A 27,106-nucleotide genomic window follows, 5' to 3' on the forward strand; every position below is an offset into this window, starting at 1 on the left:
TTAGAGATTTCAGGCGCAGGAGGGGGGTGAAGGTGAGGGCCTTGGGAGGGCTCATTCTCTTGCCCACTGAAGTTAGAGTGACATTTGATTCATTAAAGCTTTTCTGATGGTCCAATATTTGCCCCAGAATATGAGATAGTGAATCGGGCTGTGAAGTAAATAAAATGTTTTCTTATTTCACCACTGCTATGACCTGGTGCTCTAGAGTTAACTAGCATCTTTGCCTGTGCCCTTGGAACGATCCTTGTCCTTTCGAATCCTTCCTTAGCCTCGTTTCTCCTCAGCTCTGGAAAGGCCGTTGTTAACCCCACAGGGGATAGACGAATATGGAGTAAAGTGGAGCTCCACGAACCCTAGTATCAAGGAGTCCGCAACACAACCCTGGCCTCCAGGGCACTTTTAGAAGATTGAGATTCCTTGGGCCACTTCTCGTCACGATGGGGGAGGGAAAGAAGGCGAAAGCGCCACGGGTTAAGGGACAGCAATGGAGCCGCTCTCTGCTTGGAGGTGGGGCTAGGCTGCGTCGCTGGGGGCGGGGCCGGGAGCGCGGCCTGGGCGGTGTGAGGGCGACGAGTGAGGCGGCCGGCCGGCGGAGGCGAGAAGGGAAGGTGAGAGAGCTGGGGTCGTCGGGCTGAGTTAGAGTGAAACGACTGGCGCTGGCCGAGGTTGGGGGTAAGGGGACGCGGGCGGGCCGGCTGGGGCCAGGGCCGAGGTGGGGGTTAGGCGACGCTGGAGGCCGGTGGACCCGAAGTGCGGGGTTGGGGGAGCCTGGGGGCGTTGGCGGGACCTCAGCCCTGGCGTGGAGGACCCAGATGGCGCCAACGGGCGGCCTTGGGGCCACCTTGATGCCGAGACTTGCGCCGGAGGTAGGGTGTTATGACCTGTGGGTCCCTGGTATTGGAGGGCAGAGGAGCCACAGTGGACAGGAAGAAGCTGAGTTTGGATACTACCAAAGGCTTCCACCTTCGCGGCCCTGGTTACCGTAATCCAGATTTGCTGGTGCTCGCTGGTATGAGGCTCTAATTAATCCCAGGAATGGAGAGAGGGAAAGGGGAGTGAGGACGAGACAATATGGACAAAAAGAATCACCCAGAGCGAGGAGCTAGTGGCTCAAACCATCTAATGTTTTGAGACCTACAGGTCGTGAGAGGCCGCGCTGAAGAATGTGTGGGCGAACATCCTGCCATTTACCTAGAGATGTCCTCGCAAGAGCTTGTGCCTATCAGGATCGGCAGGGCCAGCAGCGGCTTCCAGAGTGGAGACACCCTGACAAGTATTGCCCCTCTTACAACAATAGCCCTCAATCTAACAGCCCAGTGCTTCTGTCTCGACTACACTTTGAGAAGGTAATCACTTTATTTTCTTGGCGTTGTGGTCCTCTATGGTTGACCCTTGAATAATGCAGGAGGGGGCAGGCCGGATATATTGACTCTAATAATGCCCTCACCCTGCAAAAGTCTGAAAATCTACATATAACAACTTCGGACTCTCCGAAAATTTTACTCATAGATTGCAGTTGACCGAAAAAAAGCCTTACCAATAACACAAACAGTAGATTAACACATATTTTGCATGTTGTATTATAAACTGTATTTTTACAATACAGTAAGCTAGAGAAAAAAGTGTTATGAAGAAAATAATAAGGAAAATACATTTACAATGTTTATTGAAAAAAAGTCCACATGTAATTGGACCCATGCAGTTCAAACCCGTGTTGGATTTGGTTTGGTGTGTATGCTTGGCCTGTGAGATACATTAAAAAAGTCTTTATTTGACCCCCAGTTGAGAACCACTTTTGGACTCATTGAAATGAGATTTATTGGTATCTTCTGATCTTGCAAGATAATTCAGTATTCTTTAGGCTCAATTTAAGTGCGTTCTTTATACAGACAAACTACCCTTAATGCATGTCAAACATATGACCCTTGTATCTGAATACACTTTTTAAGACAGCATCTTTCCAGCCTCACTGATCATCAGGGTCATTTGAGCATCTTTATAAAAAAGAAAAAGGTTTCCATGCCCCTTACCAGTTGTGCTGAATCAGAATCTCTAGCCCAGGGTAGAATAAAAACTAGCTAATATAAAACACCTCTAAAGCTTCTTGACCATTGAAGTTTCCATTCTTTCTGCTTGGGTTTTTAATCTTTTTATGTTTATCTTTCACTAAAGTTAGAAACAGATTTATTTGATGTGGTTATCTGAAGTTTAATTGCACTCATTGTGTATATATTATTTGCCCATTGTAGTGTTGGAGTGACCAATAATTTATAATCATGTTTTGCTTCTTTGCTTTATTTTTATTACAAGCATGCACATGATAAAAAATGCTTCATTTCAGAAGTTAATAGTTTCTCCATGTCTTTTAAAAAATTTAAATATTATGTAAATATCCTTGATAGGTTTTTAAAAACATGATTGTTTCCATGCTGGATTTTTATCCTTTTTATCTATAATGCTTAAATCACTTTATAAAGCTGATTATACCACAGCTACATACTCTTCAGAACTCTTGTGATACTGTGGTTGTCAGAAAAATACTCATTTCCACATTATGGGGATCACATTACTTTGAAATAAACAAATAACATTGATCTTTTTGGTTAAATGAATCCATTTACCTAAAATAGTTTATTCTTGGACCATTTAAGAAAGTTTTTTCTTTAATAAGAGGATAATCAAAATAAAATTAATATCAAAGGGAATCTTGACTGGGAAAGGAAACAATAAAACATGTTTCAAAAGAAGGTATAATTTGATGTGAAAAGAGAGAAGGATTAAGTGTATGAGATATTTTCTTTTAACCTTGGATCTTTTTGTACCACCTCTTTAGAATTATAGAATGAATCTTAGCTGGAAGAAAAAATTGTTTAACAGATATAAAAGCAGAAGAGTATAAAGAATGTGACTTGCCCTAGGTTACCCAGTCAGTGATGGACAGACCTGGGATTGAGGTCCAGACCAGTGTTCCCACCCAAGTGGATGCTTCCCAGAACTAGGAATGGGGTAGATGGAGCCCCTGGCAAGTATAGCCCCCCTTTTCTGTTCAGGGGTAGGAATTTGCTGATTGATGGGTATTTTGACTCCACATCTCTAATAAATTTTATTAAGATTGCTAGGGTTTCGTAAATTTGATAAGTAGTTGAGGTTTGCATTTTTTCTCAAACCTGTAAATTATAAAGCAAAATTATATTTCTGGCCAAGATGGAGGCATAGGTAGATGTGCTTTGCTTCCTCTCACAACCCAAAGAAGGACAACCAATTTAAAAAGAAAAAACATCCAGATATGCCAGAAAATTGAACTGTATGGAAGTCTGACAACCAAGGAGTTAAAGCAGAAACATTCATCCAGACTGTTAGAAGGGGCAGAGATGGGCAGTTGGGGCAGAGAGGACATGCTGCAAGGCAGTGGCAAGCTGACCGGGTGGGCAAGGCAGTTGCTGGCAGACCTGGCAGTCCCACATGTGCATGTGGATAAAATGGGAGGAATAGCTTGGGAGCGAGACAGACCATGCAACCCAGGGTTCCAGTGCGGGGAAATACCTCTGGCTCAAGACCTCTCGCTATAAAAAGCTGTGGGGGTTGCGGCAGCAGGAGAAACTCTCAGTCTCACTGGAGAGTCCGTTGGAAGGACCTACAGGATCCTAGAACATACACAAACCCATCCACCTAGGAATCAGCATGAGAAGGGCCCAATTCGTTTATGGGTAGAAAGGGAAGCAACTGAGAGCAGGGCAAGAGCCAAGCAAGTGGCATTGTTCCCTCTCTGACCCATCTCTTATCTCTTACATGCAGCACTACAACACAGCAAAGTGGGTTGCCCTCCCCTGGTGAATACTTGAGGTTCCACCCCTTACAGTATAACAGGTGCACTGAGACAGAGAAATACAGCCCAAATGAAAAAACAGATCAAAACTCCAGAAAAAGAACTAAGTGATGAGGAGATAGCCAACCAATCAGATACAGAATTCAAAACACTGGTAATTAGGATGGGCACAAAAATGATTGAGTATGGATGAAAATAAAGGAAGAAGTGAAGGCTATGCAAAGTGAAATAAAGCAAAATATACAGGGAACCAACAGTGAAGGGAAGGAAACTAGGACTCGATGATTTCAAACAGAAGGAAGAAATAAACATTCAACAGGAAAAGAATGAGGAAACAAGAATTCATAAAAATGAGGAGAAGTTTAGGAACCTCTGGGACAACTTTAAATGTTCCAACATCTGAGTCATAGGGGTGCTAGAAGGAGAAGAGGAAGAGCAAGAAACTGAAAACTTATTTGAACAAATAATGAAGGAAAACTTCCCCAGTCTGGTGAAGGAATTAGACATGCAAGTCCAGGAAGCTCAGAGAGTACCAGAGAAGATGGATCCAAGAAGAAACACACCAAGATACATCATAATAATATTACCCAAGATTAAAGATAGAGAGGATCTTAAAAGGAGCAAGAGAAAAGAAGTTACCTACAAAGGAGCTCCCATAAGATTATCAACTGATTTCTCAGAAGAAACCTGACAGGCAAGAAGGGGCTGGAAAGAAATATTTGAAATCATGAAAGACAAGGACCTACATCCAAGATTATTCTATCCAGCAAAGCAACCATTTAGAATGGAAGGGCAGATAGAGTACTTCCCAGATAAGGTCAAGTTAAAGGAGTTTGTCATCACCAAGCCCTTATTATATGAAATCTTAAAGGGACTTATTCAAGAAAAAGATGAACAAAACAATAAACAGTAAAATGACAAACTCACAACTGTCAACAACTGAACCTAAAAAACAAAAACAAACTAAACCACTAGAACAGGAATAGATTCACAGAAAAGGAGATCATGTGGAGGGTTATCAGCAGGGAAGGAGTTGAGGGAAGGATGGGGGAAAAAGTACAGGGAATAAGAAGTATAATTGGTGGGTACAAAATAGACAAGGGGAGGTTAAGAGTAGTATAGAAAATGGAGAAGCCAGAGGACTTAATGTGTATGACCCATGGACCTGAACTAAGGCGGGGCGGGGGGGGCGGGGGTTGAATGCTGGAGAGGGGGCGGAGCAGAGCAATGGGGCATAAAGCGGAGGAAAAAAATGGGACAACTGTAATAGTATAATCAACAGTATACTAAAAAAATAAAAGGCAAAATTAGAACCATTTCGGTAGTTCATTTAATCCATATCATCAACGGCCAGCACATATGTATAGTTTGCAACATTTACATTTGAAACCACTGGTTTGCAAATCACTTCCTTTTTCATTTATCTACCCCAGGGCTACCAGCTCTTCTGGTCACAGTTCAGAAAGATAGAGGAAAAGATGACTAATTTTGAGCAATATTTTCTGTATATTGGCTTTGTAGCCACTTTTTATTGATTGTTCCCAGTAGAAGGCAGCCTCACATTTGGGTTTGATTTACAATTGTCAAGTGAACACCTCAGAGATAATCACTGGAGTTTGTAAGAGTAGGATATCTCAACCTCAGCACTGTTGACATTTTGTGTGGCATAATTCTTTGCTGTGGAAAACTGTCATGTGTATTATAACATGTTTAGCAGCATCACTGGCCTCTACCCACTAGATGCCAGTAGCATCATCCTGGTCATAACAGTCAAAAACATCCCTTGATATTGCCAAATATACCCACTAGGTTTGCACACCTACACCTTCACCTTCACCTGCAGCAGTGGCAGCAGTGGGATGGGTGGCTGTCAGAATTGCCCCTTGTTGAGAATCTCAGATTTAAAAGTATTGTCTTGCAAATTTCTTGTGAGAGAGCATTTAATTGGCCATTATATAATGTTATCTCTCTTATTCTCATTTCTGCTTGGTCAGTGGCCTCTTCTGCTTGGAAGGTACATTTGATTCAGGAAGATAGGGTTAGGGTTAGGCCTAAGGCTCTGTGTTTTTGCACATTCGTTCTTCCTCTTATCCCTGATGAGATTAACACTTGGGTTTACATCCTTTATCATTTCTTCCAGGGTTTTCTTTTGCTTAGTTATCCAGCACACATAGTACCATAAGTTTTTTCTTTTGGCATGCAGGGATCAACCAAAAGTCACTGGTGTCAATTCAGTACCAACAGGAATCCCCAACTTGGGGTGTAGTGAGGAAGGAAACTTTACTCAGTGCAAACAGCTCAACTATGACACAGCATGGCTGTGAAAACGCATGGCTATTTGGTGGCCCTGAGGCCAGGCTCTTCTCCAAGTAGACAGCTCTGTTCTTCACCGGTCTTCTCTGCTTTGCTCCAGCAAGACATCTTCCATGTTTCATATTGGTGTGTCAGCTCTAGGAGGGGAAACACAGTCTTCAGTCTTTGGTGGAGAAGAAAAGTGACTCTCAGAGCCAGAGGGAGCTAACTTACATAGACAGAAGTCTCTGCCCCTGGTCCCTGATTGATCTGTCCTCATACAAATGAGAATGCCAAATTCGCGCATTTTGGTCCAAAAGCCACTGTCCTGACTGGTCAGAATGGAGCTGCTCTGGTTGGTAAGTGAAGAAGCTAATGGGATATGGCTGTGCAGCTCTGATTGGATAGGGAAAGCTTCAGTCTTATTGGTTGAAATAAGATCCCAGGAATTCATTTATAAGGGCTGGCTCAGATGGCAAAAACACAGTGCCAGCAGGTAGCAGGCAGCTTAGTGCAGGCTTCTCCCTGGAGTCAAGTTGGCATGAGAGTCCCCTGTGTAGAAATTGCTGCTAGGCTCCGTGTTTTAAGTTTGACCCCATTTAGCCATCTGGAGCCCTTCTTAGTTTGCATCTTCTTTCTCAGAGTCCACAGGTATCTAGGTTGCCTCTGTCTGTAAAAAGGAAACACAACCACACATAGTTGATCCTCATTTATAGATTCTGTGTTTGCAAATTTGCCTGCTTGCTAAATATATTTGTAACCCCCAAAATAATATCTATGTTCATTCATGGACAATACAGGCAGTGAGAATTTAAGACACCTGATACACACATTCCCAGCTGAGACTGAATGAGACAAAGCTCTGAAAAAACAAACCAAAAAAGAGGAAGTTCTACCTTCTTGTTTCAACTGTTAGACTATAAACAAGTGTCTTTTTGCAATCTATTTAGTGTTACTCTTTTGCATTTGTGATTTCACTGTTTAAAACTGCCCCTTTTCCCCCTAAAAGAAACTGTCTCCAAGCATACTCTTGAAGTGCTTGCTGGCTGGTATTCCTAAGTGTAAAAAAGTTGTAATGTCTTACAGAGAAAATACATGTGTTAGATAAGCTTAATTCCAGCATGATTTACTGTGCTGTTGGTCATGAATTCAGCATTAATGAATTAACAATATATATGAAATAAAGGGTCTTTAAACAGAAATACAAATAAAACAAGGTGATGTATTAATCAGTCAATGAAAATATTGTCACCATAGGCTCATGGGAAACGAGTCCTGTATTTCCTCTATTTCCCCTAAAAGCAAAAATTCAGTATTTGCTGATTTAGTGTTTGCAGCAACATTGTAGAATCTGTCATGAATAATGAGAATGGACTGTGTTGTGTGTATGTGTGTAGAAAGGAGAGTGACTAAAACAGGCAAGATTTTGAATGAATCTTACCAAGAGCACAGTGGAGGGATTAGCCTTAAAAGGGAAGCCAGTCTGAGACATCACTACTGATGATTCCTTTCTTGACTTTTCACATTCTAATTTTTTCTAAGTAATTTTTCTTGGACTCTACTTTTCCTTTCGTTTTTCCTTCTCTCTTTTTGTACTCCCAGGCTAAATTCCCCCTAAGAAACTACCCTAATGGCTTTACCAGTCACTTTTATAATTCTAAAAATACCAAACTACAATTTGTATCCATATTCCATGCCGCACATTTTTTTATTTTTTTAGCTTTTTAAGAAAATATTCTATTTATTTATATCTTTCAGGGAGGGGAGGAAGGAGAAAGAGAGGGAGAGAAACAGCAATGTGTAGTTGCCCCTTGTGCACCCCTGCCTACTGGGGACCTGGCCTGCAACACAGGCATGCACACTGACTGGGAATCAAGCAGGTGACCCTTTGGTTCAAAGGCTGGCACTCAATCTACTGAGCCACACCAGCCAGGGCCATGACACACATTTTTTAAAATAAAACTTTATTGGTAGTAGTTTTACAACAGCACACTGTTCAAGAGGAAGTTGCATCCTTCCAGCACAAAGGTTGAATCACCTCGGCACCCACCCCAGGCCTGAGAGCTCCTTCTGTGATGGGGGGCAAGTTATGAGAGGGACAGGTTTAGGATTGAATAAGGGCTCCCCAATTTTCTATCAAGAGAGGAAAAAAAGTACAACTGGGGGAAGGGATGATAGACAGCTGATAGCTAAGCAGAGGAGTGCTCAGTATTGGGAGGAGGAATCTATGACATATATTTTAATGATTCTGCAAGGTAGGTATTCACTCTATTTTTGACAGAAAAGGAAAGCTGAGGGTCAAGGAAATTGAAACTGGTCCAACATCATAAGTAGCAGAGAAGGGATTTTTTAACCAGGGTCTTACAAAGGACTTATATTTTCCTCTGTACCAGAGGTTGGCAAACTATGGTCCTCAGACCAAATCTGACCTACTGCCTGTTTTTGTAAATAAAGTTTTATTAGAACACAACCACACTCATTCACTTGTTCTTTGGCTGCTTTCACAATACCAATGGTGGCAGAGTTGCTTGAGTCATTGCAGCAGAGACTTATATGGACTCAGAAAGCCAAAAATATATACTGTCTGGACCACTAGAGCTAAGGTTTGGTGACCCATTCTCTCTACCATGCTGCCTGTCTCCAAAGCTTTAAGTCCACACACTTTTGGACATAGTAAATAGCTCTTATTTGGATTTTATCATAGTGACTTAAAGTAACCTTGATTACGTTCGTTAGGAGGAATTAAGACAAAGCATTGCAGATATGATTTGTCTCTTCCCTGAAGTCTGGGGTCTCAGCTGAAAAGACTTGGCATCTGGGCCTAGAATAATCTAAAGCAGGAGTCAGACAACTAGGGCCCTCTGACCATTTTTGTAAATGAAATTGTATGTCCTACAGCAATGTCCTTTTATTTATCTATTGTCTATGTATGCCTTGTCCCTACAACAGCAGTTATAGTTGCAACAGAGACTGTTAGGCCTGCAAAATATTTAATATCTCACCTTTTATAGAAAAGTTTGCCAGCATCTGATGTAGAGGCATCTTAAGTCACTTATCTGGTGGTCGACATTGCCTCTTAACCTGGGCTGTTGTTCAGAGTACCTTCAAGTGGCGTCTGCACACAGCCTGGGCTTTTTCACATGCTGGCAATTAGGGTAATTGGATTTCTTACATTTCAGCTCAGAGTTCTAAAAGTGATGTCTGAGCAAATAAGGAGGAAGCTGAAAAACCTTTTCTGACTTAGCCTTAGAGATCAGTGTCGCTTTGCCACATTCTGCAAGTCACATAGACCCCAGCTCTCAAGGGGAAAATGGTAAAGACTTATCAACCATTTCCTTAAACTGCCAGAGTCTTGCCACTATTATCAGAAAGTCAACACATGATCTTTTCCTAAATCACAATCTTCAGAGTTTTTGTTCATAGTGCCATCATTATTTCAGTCTTCTGGGCCTGAAAACTTAATCATCCCTGTTTTCTTTTTATGATTGCACCACAATTTTATTTTTTCTATATTTTGGATGCCTTTTTTTTTTTTTTTAAAGATTTCATTTACTTATTTTTAGAGAGAGGGGAAGAGAAGGAGAAGAGAGAGAGAAACATCAATGTGTGGTTGCCTCTTGTGCACCCCCTACTGGGGACCTGGCCCGCAACCCAGGCTTGTGCCCTCACTGGGATCGAATCAGTGACCCTTTGGTTCACAGTCTGGTGCTCAATCCACTGAGCCACACCAGCCGGTGTGGGTTGTCTCTTATTCTCTCTACTGTCACCAGAGCTACTGTATCCTTATCACCAAATTTCTGAACTATTGTGGTAGTACCCAAAATGCACTCTCTACTACTGGTTTCTTCCAAACCACGGTGTACTGTGCCATGCAGAATAGTGTGTATATGCTGTTTAATCTGTAGACTTCTTCAAATTCTCAAGGGACAAATGCCAAAAATAAAGCTTAACCATGTGTTGGGTGACCCCAAGACTACCCCCACGTTTGGAGATTCATCAGAAGGACTCAACATATAAGGCATATTGTGGCTAAGCTTTATTACACTGAAAGGAGGCACAAATTAGAATCAGTATGGGAAAAATACACAAGTTGAAATCTGGACAATTTCGTGTACATGCTTACTGTGTTCTCGCGAAGGAACAAACTAAGTCCATTGCTTCTCCAGCAATGAAAAATGTAACATGTGCAGTTTTTCTGCCCACGGGAAACCCATTAGAAACTCAGGGACCCAGGCGTTTATTGGGGACTGGTCATGTAAGTTCTCTCTGCTTAGCAAGTACTAAAATTCCAGAATCCCAGAAGGAAAGTGGGTGTTCAGCATAAACCTAATTTTTGCACAAACAAATTAGTCACAATAAACCATTCTTATCAGTAAGAGAAAGGTGGGAACACTCGAAATATTGTTTCCCAGATGCTAACTGAAAGCCAATCTTTATAAGCAGGCCCTCCTAAAAATAGCATCGTCACATTTGCTTTTGTGCACAAAACCACTTCCTGCATATTCTTTTATTTTTTATAAAATATTTTATTTGTTTATTTTTAGAGAGGGGGAAGGGAGAGAGAAAGAAGGAGATAAACATGATACATCAATCTTGCCACTCCCAGCTGGGAGCCTGGGCCACAACCCAGGCATGTGTCATGACTGGGAACTGAACCAGCAACCTTTTGGTTTGCAGGCTGGTGCTCAATCCACTGAGCCCCACCAGCCAGAGCTACTTTCTGCATATGCTTGATATGGCTTCTTTGCTTATATCATTTCATATCTGGTCTTTCCTCCTGTCTCTTCTCTGTCTAAATCCTGTACAGCTTATAGGACCCAGTTTAAGAACCATCTTATTCTACCCCTGCCACATCTGCCCCTTCTAAGGAGCTGATACTTCTCCATTCCATCCCTCACAGATCACTCTCCACAAAACTGCTATGACACTCATTGTATGTACCACTTATTCGGCCCTTAGCCTACTATTTTTATGTCTATGTGGGCTCACATGTTAGAATGTAAGCCCATTAAGGCTAAGCATTCCCGTATAGCTCCCTGTGTATCCCTTAATCACAGCTTGTACCTCATTGTGTTGTGTATAACATGTGACTCTTGAGAGCTGGGACCACATAAAGTGCAGAGCCTAGCACTATGTCGCTCCCTTAGTAGGCACCAATTAAATGTTTGCAGGAACAAAACCTCTTTGTATCCCCTACTCTACCCAAGCAGCACATCTTACATTCTAATAAATATGATTCTTAAAGAACACGAGTTACACAGTGATAAATCTCTAAAATTGTTTTCAAGTAGAATCTTTCTCTTTTAATAATCTCTCTCCTTTGTATTTGATACTAATAGTAACGTAATGCATGTGCTAAATTTGATTTATTAAGTTTATGATCTCCTTATTGGATCTTAACCTTTTTCCATTGCAGGGTGCAGACTCATCTGAGCGTATCATTGCTACCATGCGATGGGGCTTGGTCCCATCTTGGTTCAAAGAAGGTGATCCTTCCAAACTGCAGTTCAACACTAGCAACTGTCGTAGTGATACCATCATGGAGAAACCGTCCTTCAAGGTAGGTAGCTTATCTAGGGAAAAGACCTATTCTGTTCTTTTTTTGAACAGAGCTGTTAGTGCCTTTTATCCCTGAAAAATAAAATAAGGTTCTCTTTGGAACCTCCTTTAAGGTCTCAAATTGTGTTCTCTGTTGTTCATGTTGAGTGCTGTTTTATTTATTACTGTGTAACAAACCATGCCAAAATTTAACAGTTTAAAACAAATCAACTATTTATACTATATTATTTCTTTTATTCTGTGGGTTGACTGGCCTCAAGTAGACAGTTTTCACTTGCAAGTTCTTGTGTAGTTATAATCAGATAACAGCTGGGGCTGGATATCTAAGGTGGCTTCTTCACCCACCTGTCTGACACCTCAGCGGGGCTGGGTAGAGCAACTGGAAGCTTTTCCACAAGTCTAGCTGGGGGTTGTCAGGGTAGTCAGGCTTCTTACTTGGCATCTGGCTAACCCGAAGCTCAAAATCCAAGACAGCAGGGCAGAAGCTGCAAGGCTTTGTGACCTAGCCTTGGAAGTTGTACAGCATTACTTGTATGGTATTCAGTTGGCCGAGCCCTAAATCAGTGTGGGAGGGAACTCCATGGGATGTGAATACTGGGATGTATGGCTAATTAGGTAGCCAACTATTGCTGTTGTGTACATTATTTAATCTTTTCAACATCTGTGTGAGTGGTGACTTTATCCATATGAAAAGTGAGGTACAGAGAAATTAAATAGCCACTCCAAGTTTATACATTGGTAGACTTAAGATTTTAACTGAAGTTCACAAAACCTGATTCTATCACTAAGACTATATCTTGTTCACATTTTCCCTCAGGTGCCTCTGGTAAAGGGGAGACGCTGTGTTGTTTTAGCAGATGGATTCTATGAGTGGCAGCGATGTCAGAGAACAAGCCAGAGACAGCCATACTTCATCTACTTCCCCCAAATAAAAACAGAAGAGGTATCATCATCAGCACTCACAGTAAATATTTAGAAGGGTACAGAGAAACTAATCCAAAGAAGGGCATTTTTTCTTCCCTCATAGATTTTTTAAAAAAAGATTTTATTGATTTATTTATTTTTAGAGAGAGGGCAAAGAGAAAGAGGAAGGGAGAGAAACATTGATGTGTGAGAGAAACATTCTTTGGTTGCCTCTCGCACGCCCCCCAACTGAGGACCTGGCCCATAACCAAGGCATGTGCCTTGACCGGGAATTGAATGGTGACCTTTTGGTTTGCAGGCTGGTACTCGATCTGCTGGGCCACACCAGCCAGGGCTTATTGTGGCTTTTATCTGCATTCTGCTAGTGACTAATGACATCTGATCATTTTTTAATATTCCTGTTGCCATTTGTATATTTTCTTTGGAAAAATATCTACTCAAGTCCTTTAAATTGAATTGTTTGCTTTTTGTTGAGTTGTAAGCCTTCTTTATGTAGTCTGGATACTAGAGTTTTTCCAAATATATGATTTGCAAATATTTTCTTTCATTTCTTTTTTTTTTAACCTCACTCGACATTTTTTCATTGCTTTTAGAGAGAGGGGAAGGGGGGGCGGAAGAGGAAGGGGGATGGAGAGAGAGAGAGAGAGAGAGAGACAGAGAGAAGCATCATTGTGAAAGAAAAACATCAGTTGGTTGCCACCCATGTGCACCCCGACCAGAGATCAAACCTGCAACCTACGTATGTGCTCTCACCAGAAATCAAACCTGCAACCTTTATGTGTGTGTGGGTTGATGCTCCATCCAATTGAGCCACACTGACCCGAGCTCTGTGAGTTGTCTTACTATCTTGATAGTGTCCTTAAAGCACAAAAGTTTTAAATTTTAATGAATTCCAGTGTATTTGTTTTTTTCCTTCATTGTTTGTGCCTGTGGTGTCATATTTAAGATTCCATTGTGCCCTGGCCTGGTGGCACAGTTAGTTGGAGCATTATCCTGTATACCAAAAGGTTGCAGGTTCAATCCCTGGTAGAGAGATGTATGGGAGGCAGCTGATAATGTTTCTCTCTCACATGGTTCTCTCTCTCTCTTCCTCTCTGGAATCAATAAATATATCCTCGAGCTAGGATTTTTTTTTTTAATTAAAAAAAAAACAAACCATTGCCAAACTCAAGGCCATGAAGATTTTTACCCATCTGTTTTCTTCTAAAGGTTTTGTAGTTTTAGCTTTATATTTAGATCTTTGATCTATTTTTAATTAATCTTTGTATATGGTGTGAGATAGAGTTTCAACCTCATTCTTTTGTATGCGGTTATCCAGTTGTCCCAGCACCATTTGCTGAAAAGACAGTTCTGTCCCCATTGCACAGCCTTGGAACCCAGTCAAAAATTAATTTATTATAGATGTATAAGTTTATATGTGGACTCTAGATTCTATCCCATTGATTTATATGTCTATTTTTATGCAATATTACACTCTAGCTTTGTAGTAAGTTTTTAAATGGAGAAGTTTGACTACTCCAACTTTGTTCTTCTCTTTCAAGATTGTTTTGGTTATTTGGGTTTTTTTGAAGTGCCATATAAATTTTAGGATCAGCTTATCTCTTTCTGCAAAAAGGGCAACTGGAGCCCTGGCTGGTGTGGCTTAGTGGACTGACCGCTGGCCTGCAAACCAAAGGGTCGCTGTTTGATTCCCAGTCAGGGCACATGCCTGGGTTGTGGGCCAGGTCCCCAGTAGCAGGTGTGTGAGAGGCAATCACACATTGATGTTTCTCTCTCTCTCTTTCTCCCTTCCTTCCCCTCTCTAAAAATAAAAAAAAAAAATCTTTAGAAAAAAAAAGGGCAGTTGGGATTTTAATAGAATTTGCATTGAACCTGTAGATCAGTATGAGGTATTGCCCATTTTGCCGTCTGTGAACACAGAGTGCCTTTCCATTTATTTAGGTCTTTAATTTCTTTCAAAAATATTTTATAGTTTTCAGTGTACAAGTCTTGTACCTCTGTGGTTAAATATATTCCTAAGTCTGATATTAAGTAATACTTTTACCTCAATGCAAGTACCTTAGGAAATTTTATCCTCAGGTCTATGTATATACAAATCAACACTATTTCTATATATTAGCAACAAACAATTGGAAATAACAATACTTCAGTAAGCTATTGGAAATAATCCAGTAGAGAACAGGGGAAAGTGTAAGTCACTAGAGGGATGTGATTGCACCAGTGGAGAAGTGGACCTAGCAAAAGGCATAGACCATTAGAAAGTGGACAGAAGACCACATATTTGGCAGGTGGGAAAAGCATTAAGAAGCATGTGGAAGCTTTCTTCTGAATGCTTCTCTTCTGCCAGTGAAATAGGAAGCAAAGTCATCAGCTGAGATTGAGGTGGGGAGATAGTGTCAGATATTTGAGAATAGTGGAAAAAGTTTTGAATGATTATTGATAAATGGACAACAGAAATGTACCAGGATTGCCAAATCATCCATTCAGGTTTAGCTTTGTCCAAGGAATACAGTAAGGATTTGATTTTCTTTTTCCCAGTGTCTATTCACTGAATACTTTCATTACCTTTTTGTTAATTATTTTCTTTCTCCCATTAAGTCTACTTTTATTAACTTAGTGTCTTCTCTTCCATTTACTTAGTTCCTCTAGATAGGTAGAATTTTTCTTTACCAGCTTGTCATAGTGCATTCCTCGATATACCCTACTATATAATAGGAGTTTACAACAGTGGCAAATTAGTGTTACACATCTTCCAAGGAAAGGGAAAGAAGCCTCTTTACAGCCACTTCTCTCCCAACCTAAGAGATGAGCCTCTCTAAGGACCCTGCATAGCAAGTAAACATGTATGACTCCACTGAGAGAATCCTCAGGCTTCTTTCTACCTTCTTCAGGGAGCTGCTAAATGCATAGTCCTTCCCCTAGACTTTCTTCACACCAGTGGCCCTTACTCTTGTTTTAGAGGTGCCAGCATGCTTGTCCTGGGTTTTTTGTTATTCTAGGGATGACGTTAGGGCTGTGTATTCAGGCTGCCATCTTCCTAGATTCTCTACTGTGATTTTTTCCATTTAAAATTAAATATAAGTCAAAACTGCTGGGGCTGTTTCTTGAGGGAACCATCCAATAAGATTTCCATTCCTCTGCTTCTCCACCCTTAAACTAGGACTTGTGTATCCGAAAATAGAATTTTCCTCTGGCACTGTTTTTTAGAGAGACTGTTAGGCACTTGTGTGGATTACAAGGGCACTTTCCTCAATCCTCTACAGTTATTCTCTTGCCTATGAAAATATATGGCTATTCAGTGGACATTTGTTAAGCATATACCATGTTTTCTGCTAAGCTACTGGAAGTTCAGTGAAACATGATTTCTATCCTCAAGGCTTAACTACTAAAACAGACAGGTCAACAGTTGCAGACTAGTGGTTGAATGCTCATGGAAGATATGCTCATGAGGTTATGGAGCACAGAGAATATAGTTCAGAATGGGGCATCATAGACAGCTTCCCAGAGGAGGGAATTTTTGAAACTGCAAATAGTTGGACTCACTTTTTTTTTTTTACCCAATTTGAAAATCACTCTTTTAATTTGAGTTTAAAACATTTACATTTAATTATTTATATATAGTATCTTAAAAATTTATTATTCTGTTAGTTGTTTTCTACTTGTTTCATCAACTCTTTTTTTTTCCTTTTCTCCTATTTTTTCTGCCTGCTTTTGGATTGAGGTATTTTGGTGTTTTGTTTTGTTTTTTTAAGATTTCCTTTTATCCACCATTGGCTTATTATTTTTGCTTTTTAAAAAAGTGTTTTACTAGCTACTCTATAATTACATTTTAAATTACTATCTCCTTTCAAATAATATACTGCTTCTTATGTAGTGTAAGGACTTAACTAATCTGTATTCCCAGTTCCTCCCACCTCTTGGTATATTGTTATGCTTTTTCATATGCTTTAAATTCATAATATATTGCTACTGTTTGGGACAGTCAATTATAGTTTAGAGTGATTAAAAAAAGGAAATTTTACATTTACTTTCATGTTAGCCATTTCCATGGGTCTTCACTTCTTTGTATGTATCCAGGTTTCTATCTAGTATCATATTCTTTCTGCCTAAAGAACTTCCCTTTAGAGGGAAGGTGGGAGGGGGCAAGGGAAAGAGGTGGGGGGGAGGCAGAGACAAATGTATTTAAAAAGTAAATAAATTAAGAAAAAAAAAAAAGAACTTTAATACTTTGTGTAACACGGGTCTGCTGCTAATGGATGCTATTTTTTTGTCAGAAAAACTAGTTTTTCATTTTTTTAATAATCATGATTTTCTTTAGTGAGATATAATTTGTATACCATAAAATTTACCCTTTTAGAGTATATAGTGGTTTTAGTTTATTCAAAATGTTGGGCGACCATTATCACTAACTTCAGAACATTATTATCCCACCCTGAAAAACTCCTTACCATTATTAGTTACTCCTTGCACCCAGCACGTGGCAACCACTATCTGCATTTTTAAAAAAGATTTTATTTTTAGAGAGAGGGTAAGGGAGGGAGAAAGAGAGGGAGAGAAACATGGATGTAAGAGAGGGAAACATCTATTCGTTGCTTCTTCCGCACCCCCAACTGGGGACCTGGCCTGCAATCCAGGCATGTGCCCTGACCAGGAATCAAACCAGTGACCTTTTGGTTTGCTGGATGATGCCCAACCCACTGAGCCACACCAGTCAGGGCCCACTATATGCATTTTTTATAGGTATTTTCATTGTGTTTAGAATTTATGGTTGTCAGTTTTTTGGTTTTTCTTTCAGAACTTTAAAAATGTACTTAATTGTGTCTGGCTTTCATAGTTTCTTTTGAGAAGTCTACTGTAATTTTTGTGGTTTTTTTGTGGCTTGTTTTTCCTGTTTGTAATGTGTACTTCCACCACAACTTCATTTCCCCAATGAATTTTTTTTCCCCGGCCTGGGACACAAGCTTTATTACTGCTGAGAGGGGCCTTTGCAGGTGTGTGGGGAGGGGTGTCCACTTCCAGGGGCCCTCGGCCTCCCTCCTGAAGGTGGCTGGAGTATATCATTCCAGATCTGACTCTGGGTGGGGGCTCCCCACACCACCCCCTGCATGCAGTAACACCCCAATGCATTTAAGATTTTTTGAAAGATTTTCTCTTTGGTTTTTAGCAATTTAAATATGGTGTGTGTAGAGGGTGTGTATGTGTTTGTGTCTGTGTATTTGGCATGTTCTCTGAGCTTCTCTTGAGTCTTTCATAATTTTTGGAAAATTCTCAAATATTATTCAAATATTTCTTTTTTTTTACATTTTGAAAAATAAAACTTTATTAAATAAAAAAAAGGAGGCTGAGAGGCCTTCAATGGGAGGGAAACTCACTTTCTCTGCATATGCTTTTGTACTGTTAGAATTTTAATTATCTGCATGTGTTGCTTTTTTTTTTTTTTTTTTTTAAGAAAAACACTTTATTTTTTAAATCCAATGTAGTACATGAAATAATTGACTGGAAAATGAAGTGTGTAGAAAAATGAAGAGGTTGGAACTCTGGTCAGGAAGAAAATGACACCTGAGAAGAGAAGGTTGCAATGGGTATCTTCCATTCTCCAGAAGCTTATATGTAGAATGTTGATCATCTGTTCTCCATATATTAGCTTAGTACCGCCCCTCCCCCGCCCCCCCCCCACCCCGTGTCAAGCTTTCTGAAATATTTCCTTCAGGGTCTTGAAGATGAGTCTCATTAGCAGCTCTTGGGTCTCATCAAAGTTCTCTAGAGTCAACACCCCTGGGCTCCGGCAAAGGCAGGGGCAGAGCAGGCCAGATAGACCTGAGGAGAGACTGGGGAAGGAGGGCCCGGGGAGAGAACTGAGAGAGCAGCCAGCAGGATCCTGGTGCTGACCCATCCCCCACGTGGCAGCAGCTATTCCGCTCAGGCAGGGACCTCAAATACTTCTTTGCCACATTTTTTTTTTCTTTTTCTGGGATTCTAAGTACACACATATTAGACAATTTGATATTGTTCATAGTTTTTGGCTGTTCTTTTCTGTGTGCTTCATTAATTTTTCTCCATGTTTCAGTCTGGAATTTTTATTGACCTGTGATTCTTTCTAATTTTGCCGAAATTCCTTAACTGTGCATACATGTAGTCTACCTTTTCCACAGGAGCCTTTAACATATTACTTATGCTTACTTTAAATTCCCTGATATTTTCAGCATTTGGGAAATGTAATCTCTTGAGCCTGATTCTGTTGATTTCTGTATCTCTTGGGAGTTGATTGGTTGCTGTTGTTTTGTTTTGTTTGTTTGGTTTGGCTTTTTCTATGTGTGTTGTAATTTTTCATTGATTGCCATAGTATGTAGCACAGAGACTGAGATGAATAACACTTATGCCTGGAAATGGATACACTTATTCTTCTATTACTCCATTAACATGTGAGATTGAGTGGATATTATCAGCTCACCTGGATTTGGGTTTTGTTTTTATGATTACCTTTGTTCGCCACTGGTTTTAAATTTCACTGGTGTCACCTTGTATTTAGAGTAAGGGTTGATTTTCCAGAGAGTTTTCCTCAGTAGCCCTGCTTATTTCAGCTGTAGTATTTCCTTTGATCTTGTGCCTTAGAGGGGACCTCCCCATGCCCTTGCCCTCTTATCCAGAATTAGACTGCTGTTGCTTGTCACTTGGTGCCACCAGTCTCAAGGGGGGTGAAGAGTGTTTTTTCTTGTCCTCATTCAACCTCAGTCTTTGGCAGAACTATAGCACTAGCTCTCAGTCTCATCCTTTCTTAGCAATTTTGCTCCTTCCCCAAGGGAGTAGAGGTTTTTTTCTTTTACCCTTCTCCAGCCTCAGTGAGTCTTTATCTGTATCTTAGGGGTGATAGGGTTTATTACCCTTCCCTGACTCATTAAGTCTTTTATTCCTTAGAGGAAAAGTGACCAGGTAAAGCTACATGCCTTTCCTGAAGCAGGAGAGCTTCCCTTCTCTAGGCATGCACCAGCAAGGAAGGCTTTCTCTAGTCTCTTGCCCCACCCCCAGTCTTTCTTGTGAACACCCGAGAGGTCTGTGGAGAAGAGTCCACAAGCTGATGCAAATGCCCCTGGTGTGTCTGTACTTCCCAGGGATTCTGTACTCTCAGGCTAGCCCATACTCTGCATTAGCAATTCAATAATAATTTTAGCTGAATTCTTACCTACTGTATGAAGGACTTGCCTTCTCCATGTTGTCACTGGTAAGCCAGTGCTTGTATCTGATCTCCCCTTGGAGGCCCCTGTCTTTCCCTGAAGTTCAGGTTAATTGGTTGCCCTGTGACCTCAGTTCTCTAATAAATTTAATAAAAGTTATGATTTGATAGGTTATCTAGCCTTTTGTCTTATTGTTTAAGGTGAAGGTGACACTCTCTAGCTTTCTGTATTCTAGGCCTTGAACTGAATCTCAATTGGCAAGTAGGTATTAGCACGATAAGAAAGAGTGGGAAGGGCATTTTGGACAGGGGAATGTTGTTTCAGCAAGACAGTGGGAACAAAACAGCATGGTAGCTTCATTCACAAACAGCAGGTTCAGATTAACATGGTAAGTGAACGCTAGAATGATGGGCCAGATCATAGAAAGCCTGAATGCCTAGTGAAGGTATTAATTTGTATTCTGAAAATAATGAAAGAGCCCTAAATCTGTAGATGGCTTTGATGGATATGTGCCACTAACCCTCTTTCCTTTGAAAGGGGGATTAATAAGGCATAGACTATTACTTCTAAAATGATTGTAGTGCTCTTAAGTCTGTAGTAGTGCCTGAGTTGCATGTAGAAGAAGGTTGTTGAATGTCTAATCTCCCCATGTATTTGCTTCCAGTCTGGCAGCACTGGTGCTGCACACAGTCCTGAGGACTGGGAGAAAGTCTGGGACAACTGGAGGCCTCTAACAATGGCCGGGATCTTTGACTGCTGGGAGCCACCAGAGGGAGGAGACTGCCTGTATTCCTACACCATCATCACAGTGGATTCCTGCAAAGGCTTGAATGACATCCACCATAGGCAAGTCACACTTCCTATCCCTGGCTCCAAAAGGATTCACAGGAGAGTTTGTTCTCTTTGCTTTCAGATAAGCTGCTTTTGGAATTTAAAGTTTCTGTATGTACAAATTTAGACAGTAGGAAACTAAGACAGTTGCTTTGCAAAATACAGTTATAGTCAATTTGTCTCCCTGTTCACCTAAACCAGATGCTCCAAAGGTGTCCCTTGTGTGGGTTGCATGTGTTCTTTTACTATAGTTGATGCCTCATTGCTATTGGCGCATAAGTGGGTAGGATTGACTTTCAGGCTGACTGTCTGTGACCAGAGTGATGAGCTGTTGTGGGGCGGGGGATGCTGACCCCACAGAGCAGGATTTACTTTAGCAGGGCTTGTCACTTGTCAGGGCTTGCCTGACAAGCCTGCCCTTTGGGTCTGTTTTTTTATTGTGCTAATTGGGTGCTACTCTGGTGTTGTCTGAAGCCAGCCACTGGATGTGTTGGCTCTGGGGATTCTTGGGAGGGGACTCTGATGCAGACCAAGGTTAGTTACTGCCTGTGCCCAGCCTGGTAGGAGTTACAAAGTGATTTACATTTGGTAGCTGCCTGTACAGAGCTTGATGGATCCTAAGAGTAGTTATGCTGTGAACCTAGGCCAGTGGCCACTAGTAACAAGGTTGGGATCACTTTGCAAGTGGTACAGGGCACGCCAAGACCAACTGCTGCTTTTTTGGGTTTTATAGACTTTTGAGAGATTTTAGGGAAGTCTACGGCACAGGCCAGGCCTGTGCATTGGGGCAGGGTCTCAGAATTACCAGCCTGGGGCAACAGCAGTGTTATCCAAGTTAATAGAAACTCAGATTTGGCAACTCATATTTGGTATCTCTCCAGTTGTTTGAGGTGAGGGCTTTACAAAGGAAAAATGTCACCTGCTGGCATTTTAGTCCCCAATGTAGCTGCCCCTCCAGCCTTCTCCTTGAAGTCAGACAGTTCAGTCCCTCCTTGTATATCTCTGGTGCTTTTGAGCTTCTGTCCCTTTTCTTGAGCTTAGGGCGAGTGTTTGTGAACAAGTGAGTCTATGTGCAGGCCCTTTAAAAGGATGCCTGGGTCTACAGCAGGCAGCCCTTCATTTCACCTGGACTGAGTTCCTGCTAATTCTCACAGCCAGCTGTTGTGGTAACTCCTCTTCTAGCACTGCTTCTCAAAGGCTACAAAGCCTGTGTGGGACTGGGAAGCGTGGTGTGGGGCTGGGACCCTTCATTCCTCAGTGGGAGCCTCCACAGTCAAGATATCCTTCCCTATTCTTAACCACTACATATGGGTGTGCAGCCTGCTCATTTCTGCCCATTACCATTCTCAAGGTGGCTTCTATATCCTTAATGATGGGAGTTCTGTTCAGCTAGCCTTCAGGTGGTTCTCAAGGGTGAATGTTCTAAGTTTAGTTCTAATTTTGATGTGGTTGTGGAAGGAGGTGAGCATAATGTTTACCTATTCCCTATAAAATATTTTTTAGGTACATTCAACTTTTTGAAATAAGAATAATGATTAAAATAGATGCCTGTGCATTTATCTCCTAAAATCATTGGTACCACTCACCAATGAAGTGTGTACCATGTTTTGCATTGGCCTAAGACATAAAGCTGGAAGCTAAACAAACTATCTTTTCCTAACATCTTCCTTAGTACCAGGTGTCATCTTACAGCCTCTTTGCTTTCAGCAGCATAACTTCCTTTTGTTCAGAGTTATGTGAATAACTCTTGCTTACTGTAAATCTGTCATAGGTTGTAAGGCTGGAGATTATTGTTGACAGACAAGTTTTCAAGGATCTATTTCGACTTTAATTCTAGCCTGGGGCATCATAGAAAAGTCACCAGTTTGCTAATGTGTTCACTGGAGTGCACTGGACCCACTCATAATTACTATTCATTGTCTTTGCCTTAAAACTTTATAAGTTGGCTGTCCTAGTGTTGAATTTCATGCCCTGTTAAGTTGTGGTCAGGGAGCATGTGGCAGCAATCAGTATGTGAGGCACAGAGGGAGGGCGAGCTTCTCCTTGTGGTGATTTGTGCTATCAACTGACTCAAGTCTCTCTCCCTTCTCTCCCAACCCTCACTCTGCCTCTTCTAACCAATGTCTTGACTGGCTAGGATGCCTGCCATATTAGATGGAGAGGAAGCAGTCTCTAAATGGCTTGACTTTGGTAAGGTCTCAACTCAGGAAGCTCTGAAGTTAATCCGTCCCACAGAGAACATCATCTTCCATCCCGTCTCTCACGTGGTGAACAGCTCCAAAAACAACACCCCTGAGTGTCTGATTCCTGTGGACTTACTGGTTAAAAAGGTAGGGGCCTGTAACTGACAGTCCTTTTTGAGCTTGCTTCTGCCAGTTTAGCATTTTCTTTTAGGATATGCCCATTTACAATTAGAGTTTTAATTTAAACCACTCAAAACTCATGTTCCTTATAGCAAGGGTGAGCAGAGCAGTGATTCAAAGCTGGCTGTGCCGTGGCCAGTGTGGCTCAGTTAGTTGGAGCATTGTCCCACATACCAACAGGTTGTGGGTTCAGTCCCCAATCAGGGCACATACCTAGGTTGTAGGTTCATTCAGGAGACAACCAGTCAATGTTTCTCTCTCTCCGCCCCCCCGCCATCCCCTGTCTCTAAAATAAATGAAAAATATTCTTGAGTGAGGATTTAAAAAGAAAAAAAAGTTGGCTGTAACTTAGAGTTCCCAAGAGAGTTCTTCGAAACATAAATGCCAGACCCTATCTAGACCTACTGAGTTAATAGGTATTCAGGAGTGAGCTTGGATTTTTCTGTGATTGAGAAGCTCTTCGTGAGTCTGGTACTATAGTCAAGTTTGAGGGCTTCTAACCTAGAGGGTGATTTTGAGAAAAACAAAGGAGCCCTTGACCACAAGTGTATCTCTGTCTATAACCAACTGTGTTATTTTTGATTTCCCAATCACAAGTTGGAGAAGTTCCAATTCTTGTTCTGCTTCGGGACAATTGGAGAACATACCTGCCATAAACTTTAACTTCTTAGATTTGGAAAGGATCCTAAAGCTGTATTTCGAAGGGAAGTTGAACAAGCAAATGATCTGCACTGGGTAGGGGAGCTTCAGAGCAAAAAACGCCCCTGACATTCAAGGATAAAGGTTTAGGAGTCACACTGTTTTTAGGTGGCATAGAGGGATCTGAAGTAGGACATGGCTCTGAGTGTTCCAAGAATAGGCATCTTAGAATGCCTGAGCAGTGTTAAGGACGATGAATGCAAGAGCAGCTATCCCCATCCCCCATTTTTCTTTAAGTTTTTAAAGTTTTCCACATCCTCAGTCAGCATCATCTTATTTTCTTTTGTCTCATTTCACTGCAAACTTCTGCAGCCCTGATACTGCTTTTAATTATATGTCTCTAAAAATAATTCATTTTACATTGGACACTGCCCCATTGCAGCCATGGTCTTTACCTCAACAGAATTCACATTTTGGAGAGGTGGCATTATGCGAATTCAGAACCCTCAGTTCAGGGTAGGAGTGCCAGTAAGGGAAGCAAACGAGCAGTGCCGAGCAAGAAGAGGCTGTGCAGAGGGGCTGGCAACATGGTAGGGAAACAGCCTGTTCAACCTTAAACTGAATCCCTAATTATGGAGGCTGTTTGAAGCCATATCTCCCCAGCTTTATTTCCCAACTTGCTACCTGGTCACTGAATTACATTCTTTTCCCTGAGAATGCTTAATTCTCTGCACGTTTGAATGCCTGTCACAGCTCTTCTCTGAATGGCCCCACATACCTCCATGAAGCCTTCTCTAAGAGCTACTCCCTACCATTTATACCCCTCGGAGCACGCTCAGTTGCTCCTTTCTTCCCTCTCCTGACTAGTGGGCCCTGTCTGGCCCTCAGTAACATTTTCTAAATCTCATTCAGTACCTCATGCCTCTTCTGTATTTCTTTTCTTGGAGTTGTCCTTTTGCCAAAAGCTTGAGCTGAATGGGTTGAGCTTTTTTGTCTTTTTCCTAGGAGCTCAAGGCAAGTGGCAGCAGCCAGAAGATGTTGCAGTGGCTGGCCACAAAGTCACCCAAAAAGGAAAACCCCAAAACATCCCAAAAGGCAGAGTTAGATGTGTCCCAATGGTCCAGCCAGTTCCTGCAAAAGAGCCCATTCCCCACCAAGAGAGGCAGTGCTAGACTCCTGGAGCGATGGCTGAAAAAGGAGAAAGAGGAGGAGCCAGTGGCTAAGCGACCTCACAGCCAGTAATAAAGGGCTTTGAGAGACTAAGGTCATGGTTTGCTGCACTGGATACTATTTTTGATAACAGATTCTGGCATTGTGTATATATGTATTTGCTTTGGGAGGAGGTATAACACAGCGTTGGTTAACAGTTGTGGGTTTATGGGGGAGTGGCTATCCTGGCTATGACCAGGAACCCACAGTGGGGTTATGGGCAGCTGGGAAGGGGAGGGTCCACCTCCATCAACTCACAGGGGTTCATTATGCCTGCAGTTTTCTCTTTGTAGGACTGGTTGGAGTCTTCCCTCAAAGCCTAACCCAGCTGGCAGTTCTCAGCACAAACCTTACCTAGTGCTGCTTAGTAAAAGGCTGTTTTTTATTCAGCCTTTGGACTCTTTCAGTCTTTTGGAATTAAGTTCTTAACACATTTTTTTTTTCTGAATAAATTGTATTTGGTAAACTGTCTACATTTCCAAAAATGCTATTGGTGGGGGTAGTTTTGGATCTTACTGTTTGGGGCTTTCTGTGGACAAAACTGCTTTTTTGGAAACAATAAAAAAGGATGGATGGAGAGTTCTTTGTTGAGTCTCTTTTCTCTCAATCTTAGAAGTTGTCTGAATCCTGTAGCTTAAAATCTACCTGAATGCATACCTGCCAAACACAAGGGACTTGTGGGAGAATGGGGTACAGAGGCAAAGACCTCGTCCTTACACAGGGAGCATAGATTTTTCTGGGTGAAGAAAAATCCCAAAGCCCTAGCCCTCCAAGCCTTATTCAGATCCCTAGCCTCTGGGTAGAGCAGGACACAGAGGATGACTTGGGCTTGTGGTGCAGGTGGGAGCTGACTATCTGTCCCAGCCTAGTCAGAGACCCTAGGATTTGCTCTGCAGGCTACTCCTTGGCACTGAGTCACTTTATGGTTTTTTAGTTATTTGGAGTAGTTATCTATTGTTCCTCTATCACCCAGATCATTAATTCCATGAAAGCAGAGACCGCTTTTTCACTGTTTTGTTTTACCAATGTTAACCGAAGGTGTGCAAATATTTGTTAAATGAATGTGAGCATTTTATTACATGTCCTGTCCTGTGCTCTGCAAGGAGCCACAGGCATTAACCAGGTGCCATACCTGGCGATTAAGCACACATGTGAGTGTGTGAGAGTGTGCCCCCAATGTGGGGCTGTGGTATGCTAGGAGAGGGCCTTCCCAGGGATCCCAGGGGAAGAAACCAATGAAATCTTGAGAAGCACCAGGGCTGATTCACTTTTAACTCTTGGGCATTCAGACCCTGCATAATGCTGTCCTGTGCAGCTGTGTGGAAGCAGGCTTTGAGCCAACCCAGAGGGCAGGTTGGCTCAAAACCACCACCACCACCACCACCACCACCACCACCACCACCACCACCAAACCTCCCAAGGGGTGCTGACAGAAGCCCTATGCAAATCAGGGGTCAAAGTTCACCAATCAGAGGACAGTTTCAAGCCTCTTGGCAGGGCTGAGGGAGGGAGGTCTCAGACTCCGAACCTTGCTGTGACCTCCACCTACCATTTCTTGTTTCTAAATTTATCTCTAGATCACCATTCCAGTTGAGGGGGCGAGATTATCCTGGTGGTAGTTAGTATTCAATAACCCTTCACTAAAGGTCAGGGGTGCTTTGCTTTCACTGTGGCCTCCAGTTTTGTTTGAGCTGATTTGCATGGAGTTTTGGTGGTTTTACTGAGAGACTTTAAAAATATATATAACTTACCAGAAGGTTGATTGTTAGGACTTTTGTCATATTTGCTTCAGGTTTAATAAGCAACAAAAATGAGATTCTCTTTATTTTTCATTACTGTGTTCCCACTGTCAGGGATATAAGTCAGTTTGGCAAGGTCTTTTCAATTTTAATAAAGAATAGAATGTCCTCAGGAGCATGTTCTTTTCATTTAGGTTTTTATACTTTCGCATGAATGTGATGCTAAAAGTATATTCTTATATCTGAGAACATACTTTGTGATTTCAGGTTTACAAAAATGGTGTCTTGAACATTTCATTCTGCAATTTCCTATCTGGATCATCAGCTTTATTAGGTATTGCCAATTCTCCAAATTTTCACATTTCATGAGCATGTGAATACACATTTTCCTACCTTTTGCTGATATTTAATCTTGCTTACTAGACCAGTGGAGCATCTAATCTTGTCCTTTGTTTTTAAAGAGCAAATCTCAGGAACAAACAGGGCAGCCTTCACCTGCCTGTCTGGGTATAGCCAAGTCAGGCTGGGCCCCACATTTTCTGGGGCAATTAG

At 41.6% G+C, this 27,106-nt stretch overlaps 1 protein-coding gene across 3 annotated transcripts; it reads left to right on the forward strand.

Annotated features, from left to right (window-relative positions):
• Window positions 1-549: 549 nt before the first annotated feature.
• Window positions 550-25,387, forward strand: HMCES (5-hydroxymethylcytosine binding, ES cell specific). Of its 3 annotated transcripts, none has more exons than XM_054587476.1 (7): window positions 550-608; window positions 1,141-1,346; window positions 11,535-11,678; window positions 12,495-12,620; window positions 20,438-20,619; window positions 22,742-22,934; window positions 24,612-25,387. In XM_054587476.1, the coding sequence occupies exons 2-7, from the start codon at window positions 1,164-1,166 to the stop codon at window positions 24,846-24,848; spliced, it is 1,065 nt and encodes a 354-aa protein (XP_054443451.1). In that variant the 5' UTR covers window positions 550-608; window positions 1,141-1,163; the 3' UTR covers window positions 24,849-25,387. The 3 variants fall into 3 exon arrangements, with proteins under 3 accessions (XP_054443451.1, XP_054443450.1, XP_054443452.1); XM_054587475.1 differs by lacking the exon at window positions 550-608 and adding an exon at window positions 611-672; XM_054587477.1 differs by lacking the exon at window positions 550-608 and adding an exon at window positions 626-665.
• The last annotated feature ends 1,719 nt before the right edge of the window (window positions 25,388-27,106 follow it).

Source organism: Pteronotus mesoamericanus, unplaced genomic scaffold, assembly GCF_021234165.1.
Source record: "Pteronotus mesoamericanus isolate MK-2021 breed Mesoamerican mustached bat unplaced genomic scaffold, CSHL_Meso_final scaffold_118, whole genome shotgun sequence".
NCBI lineage: Eukaryota > Metazoa > Chordata > Mammalia > Chiroptera > Mormoopidae > Pteronotus > Pteronotus mesoamericanus.